Consider the following 25306-nt stretch of genomic DNA (forward strand, 5'->3'; position numbering starts at 1 on the left):
TAGAGTAGTGAAGAATCCACTATAGGTTTGGCGAAACGTTATGCTCTCACTGTGGTTTGCAACTCTCAATTAAACCACTTTGAAATTGTATATTTGAGTGCTCAGTTAAAAAAAAATCGGACATTTACACAGCCCCATAGAATAACATTGGTCCACGTGCCATCTGATGTTTTGTCAAATCACATGTGGACCGAAAATACGGTCATGTGCACGAGCCCTAAGGGCTAGTTCCTAAATGATTAGCAGGAGTCCTATATATGTAGTGTACTTGTTTTCTTACATGACACTGAGACCTCGCTCCCACTCGTGTTTTAAAGATCACTCCGATTCGGATACCGAAAAGTCGGATGAGTGTCATGTGTACGTTAAGCGTATGTCACTCCGTATGTCATGCGAGTGTGCGCATCCATTAACACTTCCCTGTTTGATGACTTCCTGTCAGGGGATGATTGAATATCCTGTTGATTTTTGACTTGAGCTGAGAAAAATAATGGATGGCTTACGCATGGTTGGTGTGCTTTCCGATTTTTTTTTCTCGCACCCACTGACGAGCCTCGGCCGATATATGCAGTCAATCGCAGCATGCTGAATTTTTTCCTCAATCCGATTTCATCTGAGGAAAAAAATCGCAGATGAGCACTGCCTCACTGAATAACATTGGTGACCGTGCAATGCCATTTTTTTTTCTCGCATTGCACTCGCCAATTTTATACGCAAGTGGGAGCGAGGCCTAATACAGACTATAACTCTGACTCCGTAATAAATAAGTAATAAATAAAAGGGAATGTGTCATCAGAAAATTACCTGCTATTTAAATCAGGTTTTATGATAAATGTATTTCTTACATTTTTTTTTATTTTTCATATAATGAAATTTTTCCTATATGAAACAAAAAACCATCTTGCAAATTTTCCCACTGGTCACTGAGCCTAATATTATGCTGTTGGACAAATGGGACACTAGCAGCAATAGACTGACTCTGAAGTATAATGACTAAGGACTGTGTCTGAACTGTGTCCACTTTTTTACCTTATGGTGTTGAAAGTATTATTTTGGTATTTTAATATTTTTTAAATAAAATGTGAATTTTTAGGATTCCTTTTTGCTGGATGTTTTGGTTCCTCCTGGACCTTGCAGTACTATGAGTTTTCTGTGCAATTGGTATCCTTATCCCTCGGGTGAGCTGACCTTCATTCTTATCCTTGTCTTAGTATGCTCTAATCTGGACAAAGGGCATTGTAAAAGGAGGGAGAGGATGTGAGTGAGTGGTGGATCCTGTGTCATTTACTGTACATTGAGGTGTTACCTTTCATTGTACAGTATTCATGTCTGTGATGATAATGAGACTGCTGAAAGAGCAGGAAGTGTGAGTCTAGTATAAAGCTTAGTTTATAGTGTGAAAATTGCAATTATTATTTTTTTTTTAATTTTGTGATCTGAAAAAAATATATATTTTACAAAAGAGATATAACAGAAACTGACTTAAATATGAGGTCATTTTCTGACGACATGTTTCCTTTATATATATTGTCTCATTTTATGCGTTTCATGCTGATTTACTCTATGAACTTTGAAATGGTGTATAATGATGTATAGGCTGAATCGAGACGTAACGTGCACTGGAGGCACTGCAGCTCCTTATGTTTAGCACCTATGCTGGGGGCCGGGTCATTGCACCTAAAATGATTATAGGTGACTAAGAAATATATTGACGGGGCATATTGTATAAGCGGATATGTTCTAATCCCTGAGCACATGACAGATCACACCAGATCTTCACATGGAACTCCATCTCGTTTCCTGGAGATCATAGTGTAACCCTCTTACAGGATTACATTGTTATTTGTGTAATGCAGACTAACCCTGGTCTTTACCCAGCGTTACCCACTCTTTGTGGTCACGCTGATTTATTCATGACACACAAGCTAGAAATCATTTCCTTCAAATACATTCTGATTTATTCTTCATGGAAACCAACACAAGAAAGAGAGACAGAGGCCGTGGGAATATTTTATTTAGAAGTAAAGTAAAGCTTTTCCCTTTTTTTCGAGCATTACTAATTTACAAAAATTGTAAATTTTTTCATTTCAATCCTTGAAGAAAAACATATTTCAGATTGTCTTGTGTTGTATCACATACGGCTGGATGTCAACAGAACATGGCCTCCTTGGGTTCTGTTCACATTAGCATCATGGCTTCAGCTTACATGGAACCATGACAGCTACAATGAAACCTGTTTTTAAAATGATCCTGCAAATCCTGTTGGATCCTATGAATCAAAGAGGTTTTCCCATCTTGGATACAACATAATGATAACTGGAGGTCTGCTCAATGGAACCACCACCATCATGAGAACCAAAGGTCCGCAACTCTGGAGCTCCATCAATCTCAGGAACAGTGGTGGTCCCAGACGATCCTATCAATCTTATCACCACTTATTAGGATGGAGTCAGTTGGGTTTCATCAGTCAGTTGGAGTCAGTTTTATTGGAGTTAGTTGGGGTTTCATCAGACTTCTTGTATTTTCAAGCCATAAACAGAGCAGCAGACGCCATTAATCCAAAATACCACAAAGCCCTAGAGGCCAAGACAGACTCCATTAACGCAAAGGTACAGAGATCCTTACAACGCAACGTACATGACATTATGAGGATGTATAAATGTAATCCAAACTTATACTATTTGTTTATCGGTCTAGAAAATACTGAATTAGCAGAAAAGTCTTAAGGAATAATCGTTTTTTTTTATTCTTTTTTTTTTTTTTAATAAATCAATAGTACAAGTGTAAATAAGATTTGTAATATATCTTATCACTGAAAAAATGTCTGTTTATTCCCCTGGACTGACCATGCACTCTCAGGTCATTGTCACTGAGGACAGATTTTGAGTTCCCTGAAAAATGAAATTGCTGCTGATAAAAGTCTATGGAGAGAGGAAGGAAGGGGAGGCGGGAAGAGCTGGAGCAAATAAGAGGCAGACAAGCGAGTTCACCTGAAACAACTGCCTGTTTGACAGCTGGAGATGTGTTCTAATAAAATTACTATTACCTAATCAATACGCTGACGCTCCAGTGCCAGCGCTCTGGTGGTCTCAGCTTGTCCTGCAGTGATGACATCACACCCATCGTTCATGGTATGGATGGCATGATATCATGCCATTGCAGTAGGACTCGCAGGGACTACTAGTGTGATGGATAAGTCACAAGTATTGGTTTTTAACATATCTACGACTATTATTTATTTATTTTTTAAACCCCGGAAGACCCCTTTAAGGTAACACTTACACGCTGAGTATCTCTGTGCTCCAATTACTGTTGATATTGACTTTTACTCTCTTATTGAGTAAGCCTGTGTCCCATGTGCCAGCAATGGCTTAAGTGTCTGAAATCAGCAATTTCTCTACCATGCCATCTGTTCAATCCTCTACATAGAAGCCAACACGTGTACCAGCGCTCAAGGACTCTACACAATCCTCTAAGACATTAAAGGGTTGGTACCACTTATACAAAAGACAATTTATTTATTTTTGTTCTTCCCAGATATTGGTTCCCGATTGTGTACTATGAATTACACATAATTTCATTTAAAACCTTCTGCATTTTGACATTATTCTTTTTTTCTTCCGTTTTTAGGAACAGAAAAACAGAGTTTGTGCTCAAAAGGATCCTAACTTATGCAAATGGAAGCAGAGGGTCCTTATTGATTATTATGGGGTCCGTCTGGATTTTGTGATGCATCTGTATTTAGAATGGAAGAAAAAGAGCAGCATGCAGAACTACGTTCCAAAAACTGACAAATAAAGAAACCTAGATGGATCCCAAAAAAAATCAACGTGGTCCCTCTGCTTTTTTTTAACAACAGTTAAAGAGTAAGCGTCTTTTTAATTTTTATTTAATAAACCAGTAGTACAAATGAAAATAAGCAAGTGTGTAATATATCTCATCAGAGAAACCTGCTTCGTTTCCGGCCAGGACTGATGATGCATTCTCAAAATTCTCAATTCAAAGGTAAAATCTTTATTCAGTGATCACAGATTTTTACATTACTGAGATTGGAGATGACTGTTGGTGCTCATAAAGTTCTATGGAGAAGGGAGGGGAACAAGGCGGGGACTAGAAAGAGAGTTATTCTCTACTCCATTCCTCCCTTGTCTACACAGAAGACAGATTTTTACAATACTGAGATAGAAGATGACAGTTACTACTGATAAGATTCTATGTAGACAAGAGGGGAAAGGATGAGGGAAGAACTCTACCTCTAGCTCCTCCCCTCTCCATAGAACTCTATGAGCTCCAAATGTCATCTCCTATCACAGTAATGTATAGTGAATGGATGATAATCATCACATAAGCTCAGCGGTGAGATTTGCTGCCTGCCTTGTAGAACTGGGGTCCTGACAAGAGATTACAGGTATCACGTATAACAATGGTTAGAGACTAAGTGTTTTTTCTCCAGAAATATTCTGTGTTGTATTTAGTCCTTTCCGCCTATAACTTCTCTCTGAGAAAGAAAACACTACGTGGATATATTGTGCATAACGAGCCACTTTAATAGTCTATATAGCACAACAATGGAAGAAAACAGTCTCTAACATCAGCAGCAGAACCTGCCATCAGCCAGATACAAGTGAAGACAACAGACTGAATTGTATTTTTGTAGAAAATTGGGTTTGCAGACAAGCCATACACTGATATAAGAAGGTTGGATGTCGAGCCAGAATGCAGATCCTGAACACAACTTTTATAATGCTCAACATTCTCACAAGTATCTGCTGCTGTCAGGATTAATACAGAAAAACACCCAGAATTACACACAGAAAACATATTAGTCTTTTTTTTGCTACATTATGTCTCCCGTAAGTACACACATAAAATACTTTAAACACATTTTATCTCTTGTCTTGACAACTAGTTCCTTACAGCCTGTATGACTTCTTGTACAGTCTTCTTAGCTCCTTGATACTCCCTGAGTGGGAGGGGCTTAAAACAAGCCAGTGCAGCATGCAGAGGCAGTTTACTGTATAGCGGACTGAACTTCCTGTAACCACTTCAATACATGCAACCACACATGTTCAAATGATAATCATCCAGCTTGGCAACCAAACTAAACCCAACCTTTAGAACAGAGGTCCCCAACCGCCGGTCCGCGGACCAGGACCGGGCCGTTGGGGTTTTTCAGCCGGTCCGCAGGGAGAGGGGGCCCCTCCAGCCTCCAGCAGGGCCGCCATCAGGGCATGACTGCCCTGACTCCAGTATGGGGCCCGGCCGGTAGGAGCCCCCTCGGAGCCCCCCTCTTGTGCGTCTCTCTCCTCATGGGGCCCCCGGCCGCATGCTAAGCGCCGGGTCCGGGACATCTTAGCGCTGCGCTGCTGCGGCAGCACCTTCATGATTCCCCTGACTTCCGGTCATGTGACGGCGCCGTCACATGGCCGGAAGTCAGGAGAACCTGGTGTCAGCGATTTGGACGAGCGCCAGGATTCTGCAGGGATCGCATGGGGGTAAGTATAACAAGTTTTATTTTTTTTTAAATACAATTAACTAGGAGTGGGGGGAATGGGAGATGCACATGGGGGGAGGGGAGAGATGAGAGATGCACATGGGGGAGGGGAGAGATGAGAGATCCACATGGGGGGGAGGGGAGAGATGAGAGATGCACATGGGGGAGGGGAGAGATGAGAGATCCACATGGGGGGAGGGGAGAGATGAGAGATGCACATGGGAGGGAGGGGAGAGATGAGAGATGCACGGGGGGGTGAGAGATGCACGGGGGGGATGAGAGATGCACGGGGGGTGAGAGATGCACGGGGGGATGAGAGATGCACGGGGGGTGGATGAGAGATGCACGGGGGGTGAGAGATGCACGGGGGGGATGAGAGATGCACGGGGGGTGGATGAGAGATGCACGGAGGGGGATGAGAGATGCACGGAGGGGGATGAGAGATGCACGGGGGTGAGCTGCACATGGGGGGGTGAGAGATGCACATGGGGGGGTTATGTTTACATAACTTTGTTGCCTTATGAAGGGCGGGGGGGGCCCCCAAAAATTTCTTGCACAGGGGCCCACTACAGTCTGTGTCCGCCCCTGGGATGAAGTAAATGCAGCTGAACAGCAGCTGTCAGGACAGCTGCCCTGTCCTGCTGCAGGGCGTGATGGGGCCTCAGTGATGCGGCTCCTGGCACAGCACATTATGTGGGGCTCCTGGCATAGCTCCTGGCGGGGACCTGGTCTACACTATATGATAAGTATGCACTAAACTCCAAATCCCTCCATTACCCCGCCCCCATATGACCAAAGCCCCGCCCACCCCACCCCCTCCTTGCTGGGCCATGGAAAAATGATCTTGCTTCAAGCCGGTCCCTGGTGCAAAAAAGGTTGGGGACCACTGCTTTAGAATATACAAAGGGGGGGGGGTTGTAAGATGAGAAATAGAGAAAAATTCTGAAAAGTTACATAATCATGAGAATGTGTCAGGAAATGCTGCAATGCATCCAGTGTTCATATTAGAAATAGTAGAAACACATCAGAAATATAGGAAGCTTTTCTCCACGCAGGTTCCATGGCCTCACATAGTATGCTGCTAAAGCATAAGGTTGTTGTAAAAAAAAATGTGTTTGATTTTTTGCGTATAAACTTAGAAAAATCCACAGGTTCCTTTATAGAAGGTGTATTCTAGAAATCAATGGCCCAAGCAGCCTAGAAAAAGTCTGTGCATCAATGTATTATATAGTATACTGTAGCTGAATATAAACACACATAGAAAGTGCAAAGTCAGTTTACCCATAAGGACATGAAAGCATATGGAGGGTCTTGGCAAGCGCTCACATTCACTAATTGCTTTTGCGGCTTAGAATGTAAGTGAATGTATTTAACTTTTATACACAGAGCTTTACATTTTCTTCCTCTTTCTTTTTCTCTTTCTTTCTCCTTCATTCTTTTTTTCCAAATCTATCTATCTAACATCTCTTGCCTTTGCTGCTTAGAATGTAAATGAATCTACAATATCTACCTTTTACATAAAGCTTTACATTTTCTCTTTCTTTCTTACTTCCTTTCCTTTTAAGTTTTTTCTTACTCATATTCCTTTCTTTCTCTATCTATCTATCTATCTATCTATCTATCTATCTATCTATCTATCTATCTATCTATCTATCAATCATCCCTTGCTTTTGTTTCTTAGAATGTAAGTGAATGTATCTAACTCTCTCTTTCCTTCTTTTTTTTCTCTCTTTATTTCAATATATCACTGATAGATAAGCAGGCAAATAGATATTTACATGTGTGAAACCACTGCCACAATATACGGTCGTGCATTACATAATCAGATACATTCTCTACATAAGAATAATTATACTTGTGGCAATGAGAATTCAAGACTACTACTAAATCCCACAAAGCCATATATAATATGGTGGGATCGGAATATTTTGTTTTTGTCTTTTCGTCTATGAGATCACATGGAATGTAAGTTTGTGAGATCAGTTCACTTGGTGTTGGTGCCATGTGGTGATTGTTGCTGTAGTACTTGTCTGTGAGTTGGTGTGGTCAAGAGCCTTTGAGGCTTTGCCTGGCAGAAAAAGTGCTGTGGGGCACCTGGGTCGCTCCCCCTGCTGGTGTAGTTCTGCACAGATCTTTGCTGGAGACCCACTAAGAGGTTCATCATGACGTAGCAGTGGGCTTATACATCATGACGTAGCAGTGGGCTTATACATCATGACGTAGAAGTGGGCTTATACATCATGAAGTAGCAGTGGGCTTATACATCATGACGTAGCAGTGGGCTTATACATCATGACGTAGCAGTGGGCTTATACATCATGACGTAGCAGTGGGCTTATACATCATGACGTAGCAGTGGGCTTATACATCATGAAGTAGCAGTGGGCTTATACATCATGACGTAGCAGTGGGCTTATACATCATGACGTAGCAGTGGGCTTATACATCATGACGTAGCAGTGGGCTTATACATCATGACGTAGCAGTGGGCTTATACATCATGACGTAGCAGTGGGCTTATACATCATGACGTAGCAGTGGGCTTATACATCATGACGTAGCAGTGGGCTTATACATCATGACGTAGCAGTGGGCTTATACATCATGACGTAGCAGTGGGCTTATACATCATGAAGTAGCAGTGGGCTTATACATCATGACGTAGCAGTGGGCTTATACATCATGACGTAGCAGTGGGCTTATACATCATGACGTAGCAGTGGGCTTATACATCATGACGTAGCAGTGGGCTTATACATCATGACGTAGCAGTGGGCTTATACATCATGACGTAGCAGTGGGCTTATACATCATGAAGTAGCAGTGGGCTTATACATCATGACGTAGCAGTGGGCTTATACATCATGACGTAGCAGTGGGCTTATACATCATGACGTAGCAGTGGGCTTATACATCATGACGTAGCAGTGGGCTTATACATCATGACGTAGCAGTGGGCTTATACATCATGACGTAGCAGTGGGCTTATACATCATGACGTAGCAGTGGGCTTATACATCATGAAGTAGCAGTGGGCTTATACATCATGACGTAGCAGTGGGCTTATACATCATGACGTAGCAGTGGGCTTATACATCATGACGTAGCAGTGGGCTTATACATCATGACGTAGCAGTGGGCTTATACATCATGACGTAGCAGTGGGCTTATACATCATGACGTAGCAGTGGGCTTATACATCATGACGTAGCAGTGGGCTTATACATCATGACGTAGCAGTGGGCTTATACATCATGAAGTAGCAGTGGGCTTATACATCATGAAGTAGCAGTGGATTTATACATCATGAAGTAGCAGTGGGCTTATACATCATGAAGTAGCAGTGGGTTTATACATCATGACGTAGCAGTGGGCTTATACATCATGACGTAGCAGTGGGCTTATACATCATGAAGTAGCAGTGGGCTTATACATCATGACGTAGCAGTGGGCTTATACATCATGACGTAGCAGTGGGCTTATACATCATGACGTAGCAGTGGGCTTATACATCATGACGTAGCAGTGGGCTTATACATCATGACGTAGCAGTGGGCTTATACATCATGACGTAGCAGTGGGCTTATACATCATGAAATAGAAGTGGGCTTATACATTTTGATCAAAATGTTAGCTAAACACCTTATGTTCAGTTTTGAAAATTCTGTCTAACAGCTGTAAATCAATATATAATATTTGGATGTGCTGTCCAAGTCTTTTCTCCATGATTATGTTATGTGGGATTGCAATACGCCTAATACTAGACCATTATAAATAAGAGGATGCTTATCCACTATATATAGACCAGACCCACTGACACTCAAATGCGGGCTGCCATGACACAGCATAATATAAACAACCAAATAGAGGGGCTCACAGTTTCCACTACAAACCAATGGTCAGATAAAAAGCGACAGGTGCTGGGGCACGCATGTCGAGACCCATGATTACGTGGGGGTCGACATGTACCCAGGGGACGGGACGGTGCCCACTTCCATAAGTAATGAACCCATTATCCCCTGCATCACCTCATTGACAGAGGCTGCTAACCAATATCGACAAAGTCGTAAGAGAGACAACCCATTGTAAAGTGACCCAACCGAATAACAGAATGGATGTAAGCATAGTGTCAATATTAAAGAACTAGAATATTACAACACCATTCTAAGAATATCTATCCATCCATCTATCTACAGTATCTATCTATCTATGCCATCTATCTATCTATCTATCCATCCATCTATCTACAGTATCTATCTATCTATCTATCTATCTATCTATCTATCTATCTATCTATCTATGCCATCTATCTATCTATTATCTATCTATCTACAGTATCTATCTATCTATGCCATCTATCTATCTATGCCATCTATCTATCTATCTATCTATCTATCTATCTATCTAATTTCTATCTTTAAATCGAAAAAGATATATTCATTACATTGTAAAATTCATAAATTCTATATTAAAAGTGCACACATTGCAGAAGAACTGATTTCATGCAGGAAAAAAGATTGTTAAAATTCCAAATATATGATGTCACATAGTAAAACGGCTTGTAGGCGATGAATAGTTAATAAAGTGAGAAACATTTTATAAATGTTGTACACGACATAAGACTTAGCAACTGGTTGGTAATGGGTCTAATAGGGTCCACAAAGAATTTTGTCAAATGTTAATATAAAGTAAATTATTTCTGATATAGATATATATAATACACTTACTCTCAAAAAACAAACATTCACCATTTTGCACTCAGAAGCCATGTTTTTAATTCTTTCTATACCAAAAAAACCTAGCACTTTCATTGCTTAAATGCGCTGTGAATAAATGCGATAGGCTACAGCACGACTACACATACAGAGCTGCTCACCATTATTGGCACCCCTTAATTTTTTTCATAGACTGTACAATATCTTCAGAAATAAATGGAAATGTACCAAAGTTATATTCTCAGGATTTTTTAATTAGTGGTTCAAAGTAATACAACAATAAAACATTGTTTCTCAACTTCCATGTTGCAATTTCAAAGAAGAAACAGAATAAACAGCATGTGCAGCAATAAAGGCACCCCTAATTAATACTTGGCTGCACACCCTTTGGCATTGCTGACAGCCTCCAGGTTCTTGTAGCCATCTATAAGCTTATTGCACTTCTCAGCTGGAAATTTCTTCCACTCTTCCTTTGCAGTTTGTTCAAGCTCTTGAATGTTTGCAGGGTTCTTTTTCCCAATGACAGATTTCAGTTCACCCCAAAGATTTTCAATGGGATTGAGGTAAGGACTCATTGCTGGCCATTTTAAAACAGTCCATTTTTTCTTTTTCAACCATTCCTGTGTACTTTTAGATGTGTGCTTTGGGTCATTGGCTTGCTGGAGGACCCATGATCTTTGACTCAAACCAAGTTTTCTTACACTGGGTAGGACATTTTGCTCTAAAATCTCTTGATAATTCTCTGATTTCATGATTCGTTTGATACAGTCAAGGCTTCCAGTACCAGACACAGCAAAGCTACCCCACAGCAGTATGGATCTTCCACCATGCTTAACTGCTGGTAGGTGTTCTTTTCTTTATAAGCTTCATTGTGCCAGTTGTAAACAAACTGTTGCTTTGCATTGCCAAAAAGCTCTATTTTTGCTTCATCTGTACACAGAACATTTTTCCAGATGGATTGTGGTTTGCCAAACAAGGTACTCTTTGGCAAATATCAGTTGTTCCTTTTTATGTCTTTTCTTCAGCAATGGTTTCTTCCATGGCCTTCGCCCATAAAGCTCTGCTTGGTTTAGTGTGTGGCGTATGGTACTTGTTGAAACCATGACCCCAGACTGTTCCAGGTTGGCCTTCAGGTATTTGGATGTTTGACATGGTGTTTTTTCCACCATTCGCACCAACCTTTGAAGACATCTCTTGTCAATTTTCCTCTTTGACCTACATCCAGGGAGGTTCTTGACGGTTCCATGCTTGGCAAACTTCTTAATAACATTGTGCACTGTTCAAACTGGGATACCAAGGTCTTTGGATATGGCCTTCTACCCTTTGGAAGTCTTGTGTTTGCTAATAATAGCAGTTCTGATGTCTTCAGACAGTTCCTTTGTCTTCACCATTGTGACAAAGGAACAAGGTCTACCATGTGGCTTTTTAAAACACTAAACTCATCATTCATTGGTTAATTCATGTCACATGGGCACCGACAATTAATCACAGGTGAATCTCTTTTGTGATTTACCACAGGTAAGTCAAAATGTGTTTCCATACTAAATTAATGTAAAGTGTGACAATACCAGTGTCACAGCAAGCTTTAGGTTTTTCTATTTTTCCCTCCCATTGTTTTTTCTTTTAAATTATTGCTTATGATTAGCTCTTTTGTATTTAACACGAGTCTCTATACAAAAAAATGGTTTCACTTGATTCATTTTTTTCAGGATATATTCCACATTGTGTACTTAAACTTCATGGGTGCCAATAACGATGAGCAGGACTGTAAGAAGAGACAAGGAGGCAGCACTATCTGTACCTATAATTAAAGAGACGTACTGCTCCCAGTAGAAGAAAAAACACATGACACTGAAACATTACACTAAAACATAAGGGATCAGTTTTGATATCTCCACCATGTTGTTCTTTAGAGGTAGTAGTCATTCTTTTTGCTTTGTTACTATACTACTTGAGTTAAAATCCCAGATAAAGCTTTTAGAAACATTACTTTTTGAGCCTCTTAAAACACAAAAACTTTACGTAAAAACTGTGCCCCCTGCTGCACACCACAATTATCTGATTATATCCCATGTTTCTGAAACACAGATGAGTAATAAATACTATTCTCCATCGAACTGCGTGCTAAAGGCATGGAACTTTCAAGGAAATTTTGAGGGTAAAATGGTTTCACTCACTAATCCAAAATTAATTTTTACATTTTGTCTGGAGCTATACAGTAGGCATTCTGCCATTTACTTGGGTTCATGTATTTGGGATAGTATCTCTACACGTCTATAGTTTGGAGCGGTCTAGTAGGTTCCCATGTGTGCATAAATGTCGCTGTTAATTTAGGTATTCTAATAGGAGAACAATATGATGGAAGAATTTTTAGATATATAATAAGGTCCCTGAGAACTAGGATTGAGACTGCGGCTGATGGAGGGAAATTATTTATTTTTATGACAGATTGATTTCTACATGAAGGAGATATATGGCATATGAACACCCAGCTCTGTATATACCAGTGACATTATGTCCAGAGGTCATAGTGCAGATGGAGCAATCCATGATTTTGGTTGGACCCCATATATTTCTATAAGAGTTCTAGACAAGTAAAATAACATCTGCTGGAGTGAGACAATGACTTACAGAGTAGCCATGCAAATGAAAAAAAATGTGCAGCCAGTTCACCCAATACAGTTCTCATAGTCCAGGAGTGCGGAAATCCATTCTGACCAAAACGTGAATATCCAAGTGAGAAAAAAGGTTGTTTCCAGCTCCCAATAAAAAAGTTATCTTTATTAAGAATTAGTTGCATTTAGTTTCCAAAACTATAGCCATCTATGGCAGCTACGCGTTTCAGACACACTCCGGAGTCCATTATCTGAACTCATATAAGGAACGCTGGAGTGTGTCCGAAACGCGTAGCTGCCATACATGGCTATATTTTTGGAGTCCGCATGCAGCTAAGTTTTTCAATTTCTTAGTAAAGATAATTTTTTTAATGGGGGCTGGAAGTAACCTTTTTTTCTCACTTAGCCATGCAAATGGCTGACAGGCTCAGGAATATAGCTATTTACAGTTCCGTAGCTGAAAACTTTCACAATAAGTAAATTTGGATCTGAGGGTTTTGCAATATTTTAAATTACAAAAATATAAACATTCTAGTTACCATGGAAATTACAAGAAACACTGCAAAAAGTACAAACAATCCAATACAAATTCTAATATTTTTACATAAATGTATATAGAGCATAAAGATGACATTTTTACAAAAATACTTAAAAAATTTCCTGCAATGTTATGCTACCAAGAAAATATAAAATTTGGGGTGGTATATCCTAAAACAGGAAGAGGTACCACACCAAAGGAACGGATCATATCAAACAAACAACAAAACCTTGTAATATCTAATTTCCTAACCACTGGGGTGATTAGAAATGATTATAAAGTTCTAATATATATATCTATATCTGTGAGGCATCCAGACTGAGGAGTGTGAATGAGACTGGACACATAGGATAATACAGTCACCTCCAAAAATAGAACTAGTGACCAATAATTAAACAGGACACTCAAAGTCAAAGAATCGATTAAAATCATATATTGCATGCACGCTATTTACACTGTAGAGTAAAACTGGCAGCCAAAAACTGTGCATAAAGTACAGCAAGGTAGGACTTGCAATGACAATTGCATCCAACGGTAAATACTGGAATGAAAAATCCATTTTAAATGGAATCTGTCACCAGGTTGTTGCCATCTAACCTGAGATTAGAGGGACAGAGACCCTGATTCCAGTGATGTAACACTTACTGGACTGCTTGGTGTAGTTTTTATAAAATTATTTTGATCAACAGGAGATTATCACTAGAGGACTACTTGGCTTGCTGCCAGGTAGTCCAACCCCGCCCCCACCACCATAGCTTTCTGCCTATGCACAGTGTACAAAAGCAGCCAATCAGTTGTGTGGGTGGGGTTATACTGAGCTCAGCATTCATGGAACTGGTAGATCGGCAATTAAACAATTTTTAATCAAAACTGCAGCACTCAGTAAAGTAAGTGACACATCGCTGCAATCTGAGTCTCGGCCCCTACATCATGTTGGTGGTGTAGCAAAAACTTGCTGACAGATTCCCTTTAATCCGTTTCCACTTTACACAAGGAAGAGATTGCACCATACTTAACAGCTTAATTTAAGTACAGGGCATTGAAGTGCAAACACTAACTTACCATATAAACTTGTATATTTCGTACACATTGACATTCATGCATTGTCTAGTTTTCACTTTCCAGTAATTTTTATTTGATATTTTGCATTTTAAACTTGTACTGGAGTCCTAATGTGCCAGACCATATCTTCTATTGCAGTCCTAATGTGCCAGACCATATCTTCTACTGCAGTCCTAATGTACCAGACCATATCTTCTACTGCAGTCCTAATGTGCCAGACCACTTCTTGTACTGCAGTCCTAATGTACCAGACCATGTCTTCTACTGCAGTCCTAATGTGCCAGACCACTTCTTCTACTGCAGTCCTAATATACCAGACCACTTCTTCTACTGCAGTCCTAATGTGCCAGACCACTTCATCTACTGCAGTCCTAATGTGCCAGACCACTTCATCTACTGCAGTCCTAATGTGCCAGACCACTTCATCTACTGCAGTCCTAATGTGCCAGACCACTTCTTCTACTGCAGTCCTAATGTGCCAGACCATGTCTTCTTACTGCAGTCCTAATGTGCCAGACCACTTAATCTACTGCAGTCCTAATGTGCCAGACCACTTAATCTACTGCAGTCCTAATGTGCCAGACCACTTCTTCTACTGCAGTCCTAATGTGCCAGACCACTTCATCTACTGCAGTCCTAATGTGCCAGACCACTTCATCTACTGCAGTCCTAATGTGCCAGACCACTTCTTCTACTGCAGTCCTAATGTGCCAGACCATGTCTTCTTACTGCAGTCCTAATGTGCCAGACCACTTAATCTACTGCAGTCCTAATGTGCCAGACCACTTAATCTACTGCAGTCCTAATGTGCCAGACCACTTAATCTACTGCAGTCCTAATGTACCAGACCATGTCTTCTACTGCAGTCCTAATGTGCCAGACCACTTCTTCTACTGCAGTCCTAATATACCAGACCACTTCTTCTACTGCAGTCCTAATGTGCCAGACCACTTCATCTACTGCAGTCCTAATGTGCCAGACCACTTCTTCTACTGTAGTCCTAATGTGCCAGACCATGTCTTCTTACTGCAGTCCTAATGTGCCAGACCACTTAATCTACTGTAGTCCTAATGTGCCAGACCACTTAATCTACTGCAGTCCTAATGTGCCAGACCACTTAATCTACTGCAGTCCTAATGTGCCAGACCACTTAATCTACTGTAGTCCTAATGTGCCAGACCACTTAATCTACTGCAGTCCTAATGTGCCAGACCACTTAATCTACTGTAGTCCTAATGTGCCAGACCACTTCTTCTACTGTAGTCCTAATGTGCCAGACCACTTAATCTACTGCAGTCCTAATGTGCCAGACCATGTCTTCTTACTGCAGTCCTAATGTGCCAGACCACTTAATCTACTGTAGTCCTAATGTGCCAGACCACTTAATCTACTGCAGTCCTAATGTGCCAGACCACTTAATCTACTGTAGTCCTAATGTGCCAGACCACTTAATCTACTGCAGTCCTAATGTGCCAGACCATGTCTTCTTACTGCAGTCCTAATGTGCCAGACCACTTAATCTACTGTAGTCCTAATGTGCCAGACCACTTAATCTACTGCAGTCCTAATGTGCCAGACCACTTAATCTACTGTAGTCCTAATGTGCCAGACCACTTAATCTACTGCAGTCCTAATGTGCCAGACCATGTCTTCTTACTGCAGTCCTAATGTGCCAGACCACTTAATCTACTGTAGTCCTAATGTGCCAGACCACTTAATCTACTGCAGTCCTAATGTGCCAGACCACTTAATCTACTGCAGTCCTAATGTGCCAGACCACTTAATCTACTGCAGTCCTAATGTGCCAGACCATGTCTTCTTACTGCAGTCCTAATGTGCCAGACCACTTAATCTACTGTAGTCCTAATGTGCCAGACCACTTAATCTACTGTAGTCCTAATGTGCCAGACCACTTAATCTACTGCAGTCCTAATGTGCCAGACCACTTAATCTACTGCAGTCCTAATGTGCCAGACCATGTCTTCTTACTGCAGTCCTAATGTGCCAGACCACTTAATCTACTGCAGTCCTAATGTACCAGACCATGTCTTCTACTGCAGTCCTAATGTGCCAGACCACTTCTTGTACTGCAGTCCTAATATACCAGACCACTTCTTCTACTGCAGTCCTAATGTGCCAGACCACTTCATCTACTGCAGTCCTAATGTGCCAGACCACTTAATCTACTGTAGTCCTAATGTGCCAGACCACTTCTTCTACTGTAGTCCTAATGTGCCAGACCACTTAATCTACTGCAGTCCTAATGTGCCAGACCATGTCTTCTTACTGCAGTCCTAATGTGCCAGACCACTTAATCTACTGTAGTCCTAATGTGCCAGACCACTTAATCTACTGCAGTCCTAATGTGCCAGACCACTTAATCTACTGTAGTCCTAATGTGCCAGACCACTTAATCTACTGCAGTCCTAATGTGCCAGACCATGTCTTCTTACTGCAGTCCTAATGTGCCAGACCACTTAATCTACTGTAGTCCTAATGTGCCAGACCACTTAATCTACTGCAGTCCTAATGTGCCAGACCACTTAATCTACTGTAGTCCTAATGTGCCAGACCACTTAATCTACTGCAGTCCTAATGTGCCAGACCATGTCTTCTTACTGCAGTCCTAATGTGCCAGACCACTTAATCTACTGTAGTCCTAATGTGCCAGACCACTTAATCTACTGCAGTCCTAATGTGCCAGACCACTTAATCTACTGCAGTCCTAATGTGCCAGACCACTTAATCTACTGCAGTCCTAATGTGCCAGACCATGTCTTCTTACTGCAGTCCTAATGTGCCAGACCACTTAATCTACTGTAGTCCTAATGTGCCAGACCACTTAATCTACTGTAGTCCTAATGTGCCAGACCACTTAATCTACTGCAGTCCTAATGTGCCAGACCACTTAATCTACTGCAGTCCTAATGTGCCAGACCATGTCTTCTTACTGCAGTCCTAATGTGCCAGACCACTTAATCTACTGCAGTCCTAATGTACCAGACCATGTCTTCTACTGCAGTCCTAATGTGCCAGACCACTTCTTGTACTGCAGTCCTAATATACCAGACCACTTCTTCTACTGCAGTCCTAATGTGCCAGACCACTTCATCTACTGCAGTCCTAATGTGCCAGACCACTTAATCTACTGTAGTCCTAATGTGCAAGACCACTTAATCTACTGCAGTCCTAATGTGCCAGACCATGTCTTCTTACTGCAGTCCTAATGTGCCAGACCACTTAATCTACTGTAGTCCTAATGTGCAAGACCACTTAATCTACTGCAGTCCTAATGTGCCAGACCACTTCTTTTACTGCAGTCCTAATGTACCAGACCACTCACTCCCTTGTCCCACTAATGTGACCACTTCTTTTTATGGCACAGCTCTAGACTTCTTTTATTAATCCAAATACAGGGAGGAGTAATATGAAGAAGTCACTTCTTAAACCCCTTTCTAATACCACAGATACAACCTTTGCAAAAAGGGGTGCTAAAAACCCTCTGAGAAAAAAATAAACAACAGTTTTTGCCCATCCAATGGTGCTGTACATCTTCCCAAAGTTACTTACTAGAATAACCCAATTTCAGACATGCCCACTGTTCTCCTAATTGCTGCAAATGAAATGTGTGTTGGTTCCAACAAGCTGACTACCACAAACCACCTGGCCTGATGCAGAGGAACTAACATTGCCAGCCACTGCAATGTTTTATGTTGTCTGCCTAGTATTTATAATGCTTTATTCTGCAGTATTTTACAGACATCATCACTGTCCCCATTGGGGCTCACAATGTACATTCCCTATCAGTATGTCTTTGCAATGTGGGAAGAAACTGGAGAACCCAGGGGAAACCCACACAAACACGGGGAGAACATAAAAACTCAACAGATGTTGTCCATGGTGGGATTTGAACCTGGGACCCCAGAACTGCAAGGAAACTGTGCTAACCACTGAGCCAAGTAGTGATATTCTGGAAGTAAACATGTGGGAAAAAATAAAGGTCCATTGGACTGGTCAAAAGCTGATTTTTATTCCTTACCTTATTTTGTCTAGCACTAAAAATATTTTGGTAAAATGCAAAAGAACCTTTAAAAAAAATTGTTCCTGAAAGTCAGACAAACAAGTAGTCATTGAAGATCCATAATAACATACATAATATTAAGACACCAATATTAATACTAAAAACTCAAGGCCCACGAGCATGTCTGATGCAGCTCATTGGACATCACACCAGACACCATACTGAAGAACAGGGAAAGGCGCACTCCCATTTCTACAGGATTTGTCAGCTTAAAAGGATTTCTCAGACTTAAGAAAAATCTCACAAAATAAAGAAATAACCATCACATACCCCTTGATTCTCCTGTTGTCCCAGCACTACTGCCACAATGTTCCCTGCTGGTCCTTAAATGAGGGCAACCTGTCAGTCATTCATGAGAACACTGCAGTCAATCACTGGTCTTAATTGTTAAGCACCATATATAAGAGAATCACTGCAGTGATTGGCAGCAGTGGTCACATGAATGTACTGTACATGATCACTGCAAGACAACTTAAAATCTTGGCAGTGACACGGGAATCAAAAATGAGAAAATTTTATTTTCTAACCTTCTCTACTCAGGAAAAACTCCTTTAAAGCGAATCTGTCACCAGGTTTTTGCCATCTAATCTGAGAGCAGCGAAGTGTAGAGACAGTGACCCTGATTTCAACAATGTGTCACTTACTGGGCTTCTTGCTGTCATTTTGATACCATCACGGTTTTATTTGCTGAAGTTCTAGCAGAGCTCTGAATGCTGAGCTCTGTATAACCTCGCCCACACCACTGATTGGCAGCTTTCTGCCTCAGCACAGTGTACACACAAAACTGCCAATCAGTGAAAATAAAACAGTGATTGTATCAAAATGACAGCAAGCAGCACAGTAAGGGACACATCACTGGAATTTGTAAATGATGTTGCTCTCAGATGGGTTAGTAAAATCCTGGTTACAGATTCCCTTTCAGTACAAGTATTTGCATTGATGCAGCTTAATGGAATCCCTTTAATGTACATAGTGTGTTGTCCATAATTCGTTTTATGGTAGTATTAGGAACAGTAAATGAGTACATCCTAATAAGCACGAGGTGTCCGTTTCGCCAATGATGCTTAGATCAAACATCGGCACAAAACAATCCAATAAAAGAACCTATATTTCTCAGTACGCACTGTGACATTATTGCTCCAACAGCAAATTACTCATATAGGGTTAAACAATAACAGCCGAAAAGATGGGTAGAAAACATTTCCGAATTAGACGCCATGCACAGCACTGCCGACCACCGACTGATCAGTATGAGTGACGGCACATTTGCACATAGCTGGTAGGTAACTCGCTGTCACCATGTTGGATCAGCAGATAAGTCATTGCATATAATCTGCCAACTAGTCAGGAGGTAATGAGATTATCGAGAGTCACAGATACACATCAGTTAATTAAAATTTGTGAACTGAATTGGTACCTATGTGTAAATGGCAACGCATTCTGCGTAGGTTCAGCCCTTGGTTCAGAATTTTGCGTCACTTCAGGGGTTGTTCGTTCGTCATCCGTTCCATTAATGCTTTCTGGCGTTAACGGAGACTGAATATCCCCTCCGGCAGATTCCTGTAATAAAACATACAAATCATTAGTATCAAGATAGGAAATGTAAGAACGGACCTGACTAACAGTTTATATATACACTGTGATTCTATGTCGTTTGAGGGACTGGAGCTGCTTGGAAATGTTAGGCGGCACGCTGCCATATGTGAAGATGCCCATAGTATGTTACTGGCCGGAAGTGGACGGAATCCATAAGAAGAAATATCATGGTGAGTTCTACTGAATTACTGAATGTCATATCACGAAGGTGTTCACCCTGCAAGCAGTACTATCTGGGCTGAATATGGTGACTAGGGTCCATAAGACAGACCTCTGGAGCCGAGCACATAGCATTAATTTTACATTGTAGATTACTGAGATTGATAGGGATCCAGTAATGAAGAAACAGCTATATCGAGGATATAACATTTTTTATTGTTTCCCACTAGACAGGCTATTAGCAGATTGAATTTTTAGGGGATTAAATAGGTACTCAACGCTCCTTTGAACGATTGTTTGTATTTTTCCCAATGGCAATTGGATTGATACTGAGTTTTATAGTGAAGTGTTGGACATGAAGTAATATCACATGCTATACTAGACATTTTTAAAGGAACTGAGTCATCAGAAAATGACCTATTGTTTTAATCAGGTTTTTGTGTTACATGTATTTTTTAAACACTTTGGCAATATCTTTTTTTTTCATATTATGTTCTGTAATAAAAAAAACAAAACAAAAGTAGTAATCTTGCACATTTCATAATAGACGCTCTTTCTATTCTGTAGGAAGTGTTTTCACTAGTCTCATTATCATCGCAGGCAGAATTACTACACCTCTATACACAGCTGATAACACAGGATCCACCATTCATAATAAGGTGATGTCACATCTGACCCTGCTCCCCTTTGCTTAAAATGACCTCTGCACATGCTCATTGCTTCAATACAAAAGATCTAAATGTGCAAAAGGTTCTAAGTCAGTTTATTGCGCTAATGTACACGTTAACCTCGATCTTTCAATAAATTTGAGACTAAAATATCGCGATTTGCAAGACAAAATTAGTAATCTTGCCATTTTCCAACAGGCCACTAAGGCTATTTTAGACTTTTAGACAAAGGATGGGGGTGTGGTTATAAAATAAATGAAAACCTGGGAGTGCTTCTTTATGTGTTATCCACCCAACTACTCTACAGAAAATATTAAAAAAAAAAGAAAAATAATATAATAAAATATTTAAATTGATTTAGTCTACAGCTACACAGGGTTCAATGAAGCACAAGGGGTCACTACCAAGTGCATACAAACAACGAGGTCAAATAACAAAGAAACTAATTATAAAGTAATAAAACTTTGTTGTGAGAATTATGAGGAAAAACAAAAAGTGTTATATTTCTAGAGGAGAATAAAGCATCCCACAGAGCGGTCATATGAAGGCCAAAGGAAATCCGACAACTTTGTAATATGGAACCATTTCAATCATTTTTATTACGGACACTGGCAAAAAGTCCCCTATTTTCATAGCCTGCCTAGGAATTTACGATGAGTTGACAACCGTGATAGAGATGTGTGGCACCATACAGGCACCATGTCTAAAGCCCCCATTACACAGAGAGCTGTCGATTGTTCAGCTGTTAGCTATCTGTCCCGACTCCCCCTTGCACCGGAACGATCGCCTTGACGGAGCACTTCTGTATTCCTCTTTGAGAGCTGCTGTCAAACTGTTCTGACAGCGGCTAAAATACTGGAGAACAAAATGATCGACCATCAGAAATCTGGTATGTTGGATCCTTCTCTTCCCGACATCATCTGCTGAGGAAAAATTGGGAGGCCCCCATAAACATTAGATTGACAGCTCACTTTAGTCTAAAGTGTATGGCCTTATGAACTTAGAATTAAAAATTACTAACACTTCCTGGCAGCATAAAATTGCAAAAATAACCTGGAATTTCAAAAGAAAAAGACTGAATTGAAAGAATCAATTTTAAGACTGACAAAACACTTGTGATGGTATCTGTTTTCCATTCCAATTTTTCGAGCCTATCAAGAACTATAAATATGTTTTTTTTTATATTTTTCTATTGTCTGACAATTAGTGATGATCGAGCATGCTCGTTGCTCGAGATTTACGAGCATGCTCGGGCGAGTACCTATTATTTTCAGCGTGCTCGGGCTTTAAGTTTTCGTCACTCTGTGAACATGATTTGCGACTGTTTGACAGCTTTAATACATGTGAGGAATGCCTGTTTTTCCAGCATTCCTCACATGTATTAAAGCTGTCAAACAGTTGCAAATCATGTTCACAGAGCGACGAAAACTTAAAGTCCGAGCACGCTGAAGATAATAGGTACTCGCTCCCGAGCATGCTCGTAAATCTCGAGCAACAAGCATGCTCGATCATCACTACTGATAATATAATTCATCATATGAATATTTCAACAGTCAGTCCCTTTTTCTGCTAGGAATAAACTATGAATTTGAAGGTAACCTTGAATGGCGTCATTTCCAATGTCACCTTATGAAGACCTATTCTTCTTGTAGAATAAACCAGTCGGACATTGATAATCCAGCAGAGTGACTTGGTTTCTGCAATGCAACGTCGGTTCTGAGCGTGAATAGCCTGTCCCTCTCAAACAAGAAAACCAAAATAAATGGGACAGATATCTACATAACTGGATTAGATTTGTGTGTCAGCAGGCTCTCCATCGCTCATCTCTCGGTGGAGATGGCTAAGCCATGCCAATTGTGATTGCAGCTTATTTCAGCCAATTTGGACACCTGCGTTGTAAAAACTGGACCAACACCAATTCCCTACTCAACAGGAAATGACCAGATGTCAGACGCAAATGGCCTTCAATCAAATCCACTAAGCTGTTGAGTGGAGAAAGCTTTCTGACAACCTGAAATAGAACACAATTAGGGGACACAGGACGTTCTTGCTTCTTTTAGTCCAGAAGGGAGACATGCTGTGCGGCATTTATTGGATTCATAGTCTAACGGCATCAAGTATCAAACATGGATAGAATGAGCTTTACTGCATAGTTATTTATTCTGTGCATCACTTATGTGAGCGCATATATGCTGACTCTGTATGTGTTTATATGGAATCTTGGATGTAGCAACAACAGCTTTTATGAGTCCCATAAAAAAAAAAAAAAAAAAAAAAATGAGCCAGAGTATATGTTGATATAAGTGCAATGCATAGGTATGCATTAACACGGTGGACATTTAACAGACAGAAGCTAAGATAAAAGCAAAATGATTGTTGTGCAAACAGGGGTATTTCTCCTCCTTTTTGTGCTGTTCATTATGTTTATATAGCTTTCCATGGGCAGGTGTCTGAACAGTCAGGACCTTATCTATTTTGATATCTGCTGACACATAGTGAGGTGAACTGCAGGAGTTAGGCTCCATCCCGATTGGGTTCACCTTGTCGTGGTGGGATGGCTTTTACACTTTTTGTTAAATCAAAACAGTGTTAGCTGGCACCCTATGTTATTTACATGTACTATTACTATTTATTTACTTACCGCAGGGTATTTGTTCATTTTGTTTTTATCTTAGGCTTTGTCTGGTAAACGGCCACAGTGTGATTGCGCACATATGCATTGCATTTATACCAACACATGCTTTGGCTCATTTTTTGTTTTGTTTTAATTTATTGTACAAACAGGGGCAGATGAACAATCTGTGCCTGGTCCTATTCTGCCCTTATCTATTTTTACATTTGCTAACACATAGTGAGGTGAACAAGAAGAGTTTGGTACCGTCCCGATTGGGTACACCTTGTCGTGGTGGGATGGATTTTACGCTTTTTTTTATCACAATAGTGTTAACTAAGTACCCTATATTATTTACATGTACTATTACTATTTATTCATTTACTGATTACAGGGTATTTGCTCATTTTCTTTTTATCTTAGGTTCGGTCTATAAAACTATCATGTAAATAAGAGTGTGTAACAAACTGAAAAGATAAAAATATAGATGAATAGTTTCTAAAATAATAAGTTAGATAATTACTAATATGGTTCTATTAGCCCAGGTACCTCAATCCTCCTCCAGTTGAGTCTTGGACACATCTTTCTGTGTTGGCAAGACCCCAGAAGTAGTGTGTGACAGAAATGGCTGGCTGGTTATATCACTATCTAAGCCAGCACTTTCGTCGATGTATAGAGACAGGTGGGGGCTGGCTTTTCTGTTGAAGAGAGAAGTCGGCCAGCCCCTTCACACACTGCTCTGGTCACTCTGTCTTGTGTTGAGCACCGCACCAAAAGCAAGGAGACCGAGACTTGGGATGGAGCAGTGTCGGGACATCTATCATAAAAGGTCTACATTAATAATCTAATTTAATACTTAAACATCATTCAATTATATTTCTGATTCACTGGAAAACCCCTTTAGAACCCAAAAATAATGCTGGAGAGTAAGGTTAGGTTACGCTAGTAACAATGATAAAAATACTTGGCGGGAACATTACCTGGGAAGGAGTACTAGTCAGCTCCATCTTTTCTTGGGATTTCTCCTTTGCTAATCGAGCAGCTTCTTTAAATTCCTGAAATTTTTCTGCAAACTAATCAATGAAAAGGAAAATTAACGAAACCCAACAGATAAGTGCAAAGTACCCATGTCATAGTACAGAGGAGTGTGCGAAGAATGAGGTGGCATCAATACATGAACAATTTTGGATGGGGTTTATATAACCCGCGCCACCTTTTAGGCCCAGGACATGCCTGAATTTGCCATGTTTGTTTCTAATGTATTGGGACAGAGAAATTCGAAATTGTTGGTAACTGAGTCATTTCTGTGTTACCATTTGGCAATCATAGATGTGGTTCACCACTTATCAGACATTTTGGGAAGTTTCTACGCTTCTATGGGGCAATGAAATGGGATATAAACATATAAAATTTAACCATTCCAATGCAATAAGTGGCGTCCATGAAGCCTCAGACTGTACGCTCACATACAGGGGGAGAAAATCATATCTTATGTCTAACATGTGTAGATACATAGGTGACCCTGTAGATAAAGAGCCCCGCTGCTGTATGGTCCTCTGCATTTACATCTTGGGTTCTCTGCCTTCACAGCAGCAGTGTTTAGTATTATCCTAAATTCCTACAATTTTACTTATATCCTTGCTTTCTACCACATTATACAGTGCCATGAAAGATGATGGTGCTATATACAAAATAATGAGGATGATAAGTAAACAGCATAAACACTGTTAAACATAGTTAAAGGTATCAAACAAGATAAATCCGCAA

The 25306-nt window shown here is 40.5% G+C and overlaps 1 protein-coding gene across 6 annotated transcripts in view; it reads right to left on the bottom strand.

Annotated features, from left to right (window-relative positions):
• HOMER1 (homer scaffold protein 1) overlaps nt 1-25306 on the bottom strand; it is a 147871-nt gene that overhangs the window by 71905 nt on the left and 50660 nt on the right. For all 6 annotated transcript variants that reach the window (XM_073680184.1, XM_073680181.1, XM_073680185.1 and 3 more), the window contains 2 exons: nt 24520-24612; nt 19923-20065 (listed from right to left, as the gene is read on the bottom strand). In XM_073680184.1, coding sequence (XP_073536285.1) covers nt 19923-20065; nt 24520-24612 — 236 coding nt within the window. The remainder of the gene's footprint in view (nt 1-19922; nt 20066-24519; nt 24613-25306) is intronic.

The sequence above is a fragment of the Phyllobates terribilis genome, unplaced genomic scaffold, assembly GCF_046119375.1.
Source record: "Phyllobates terribilis strain yellow unplaced genomic scaffold, ASM4611937v1 Scaffold_1__5_contigs__length_1240528914, whole genome shotgun sequence".
NCBI classification, from domain to species: domain Eukaryota; kingdom Metazoa; phylum Chordata; class Amphibia; order Anura; family Dendrobatidae; genus Phyllobates; species Phyllobates terribilis.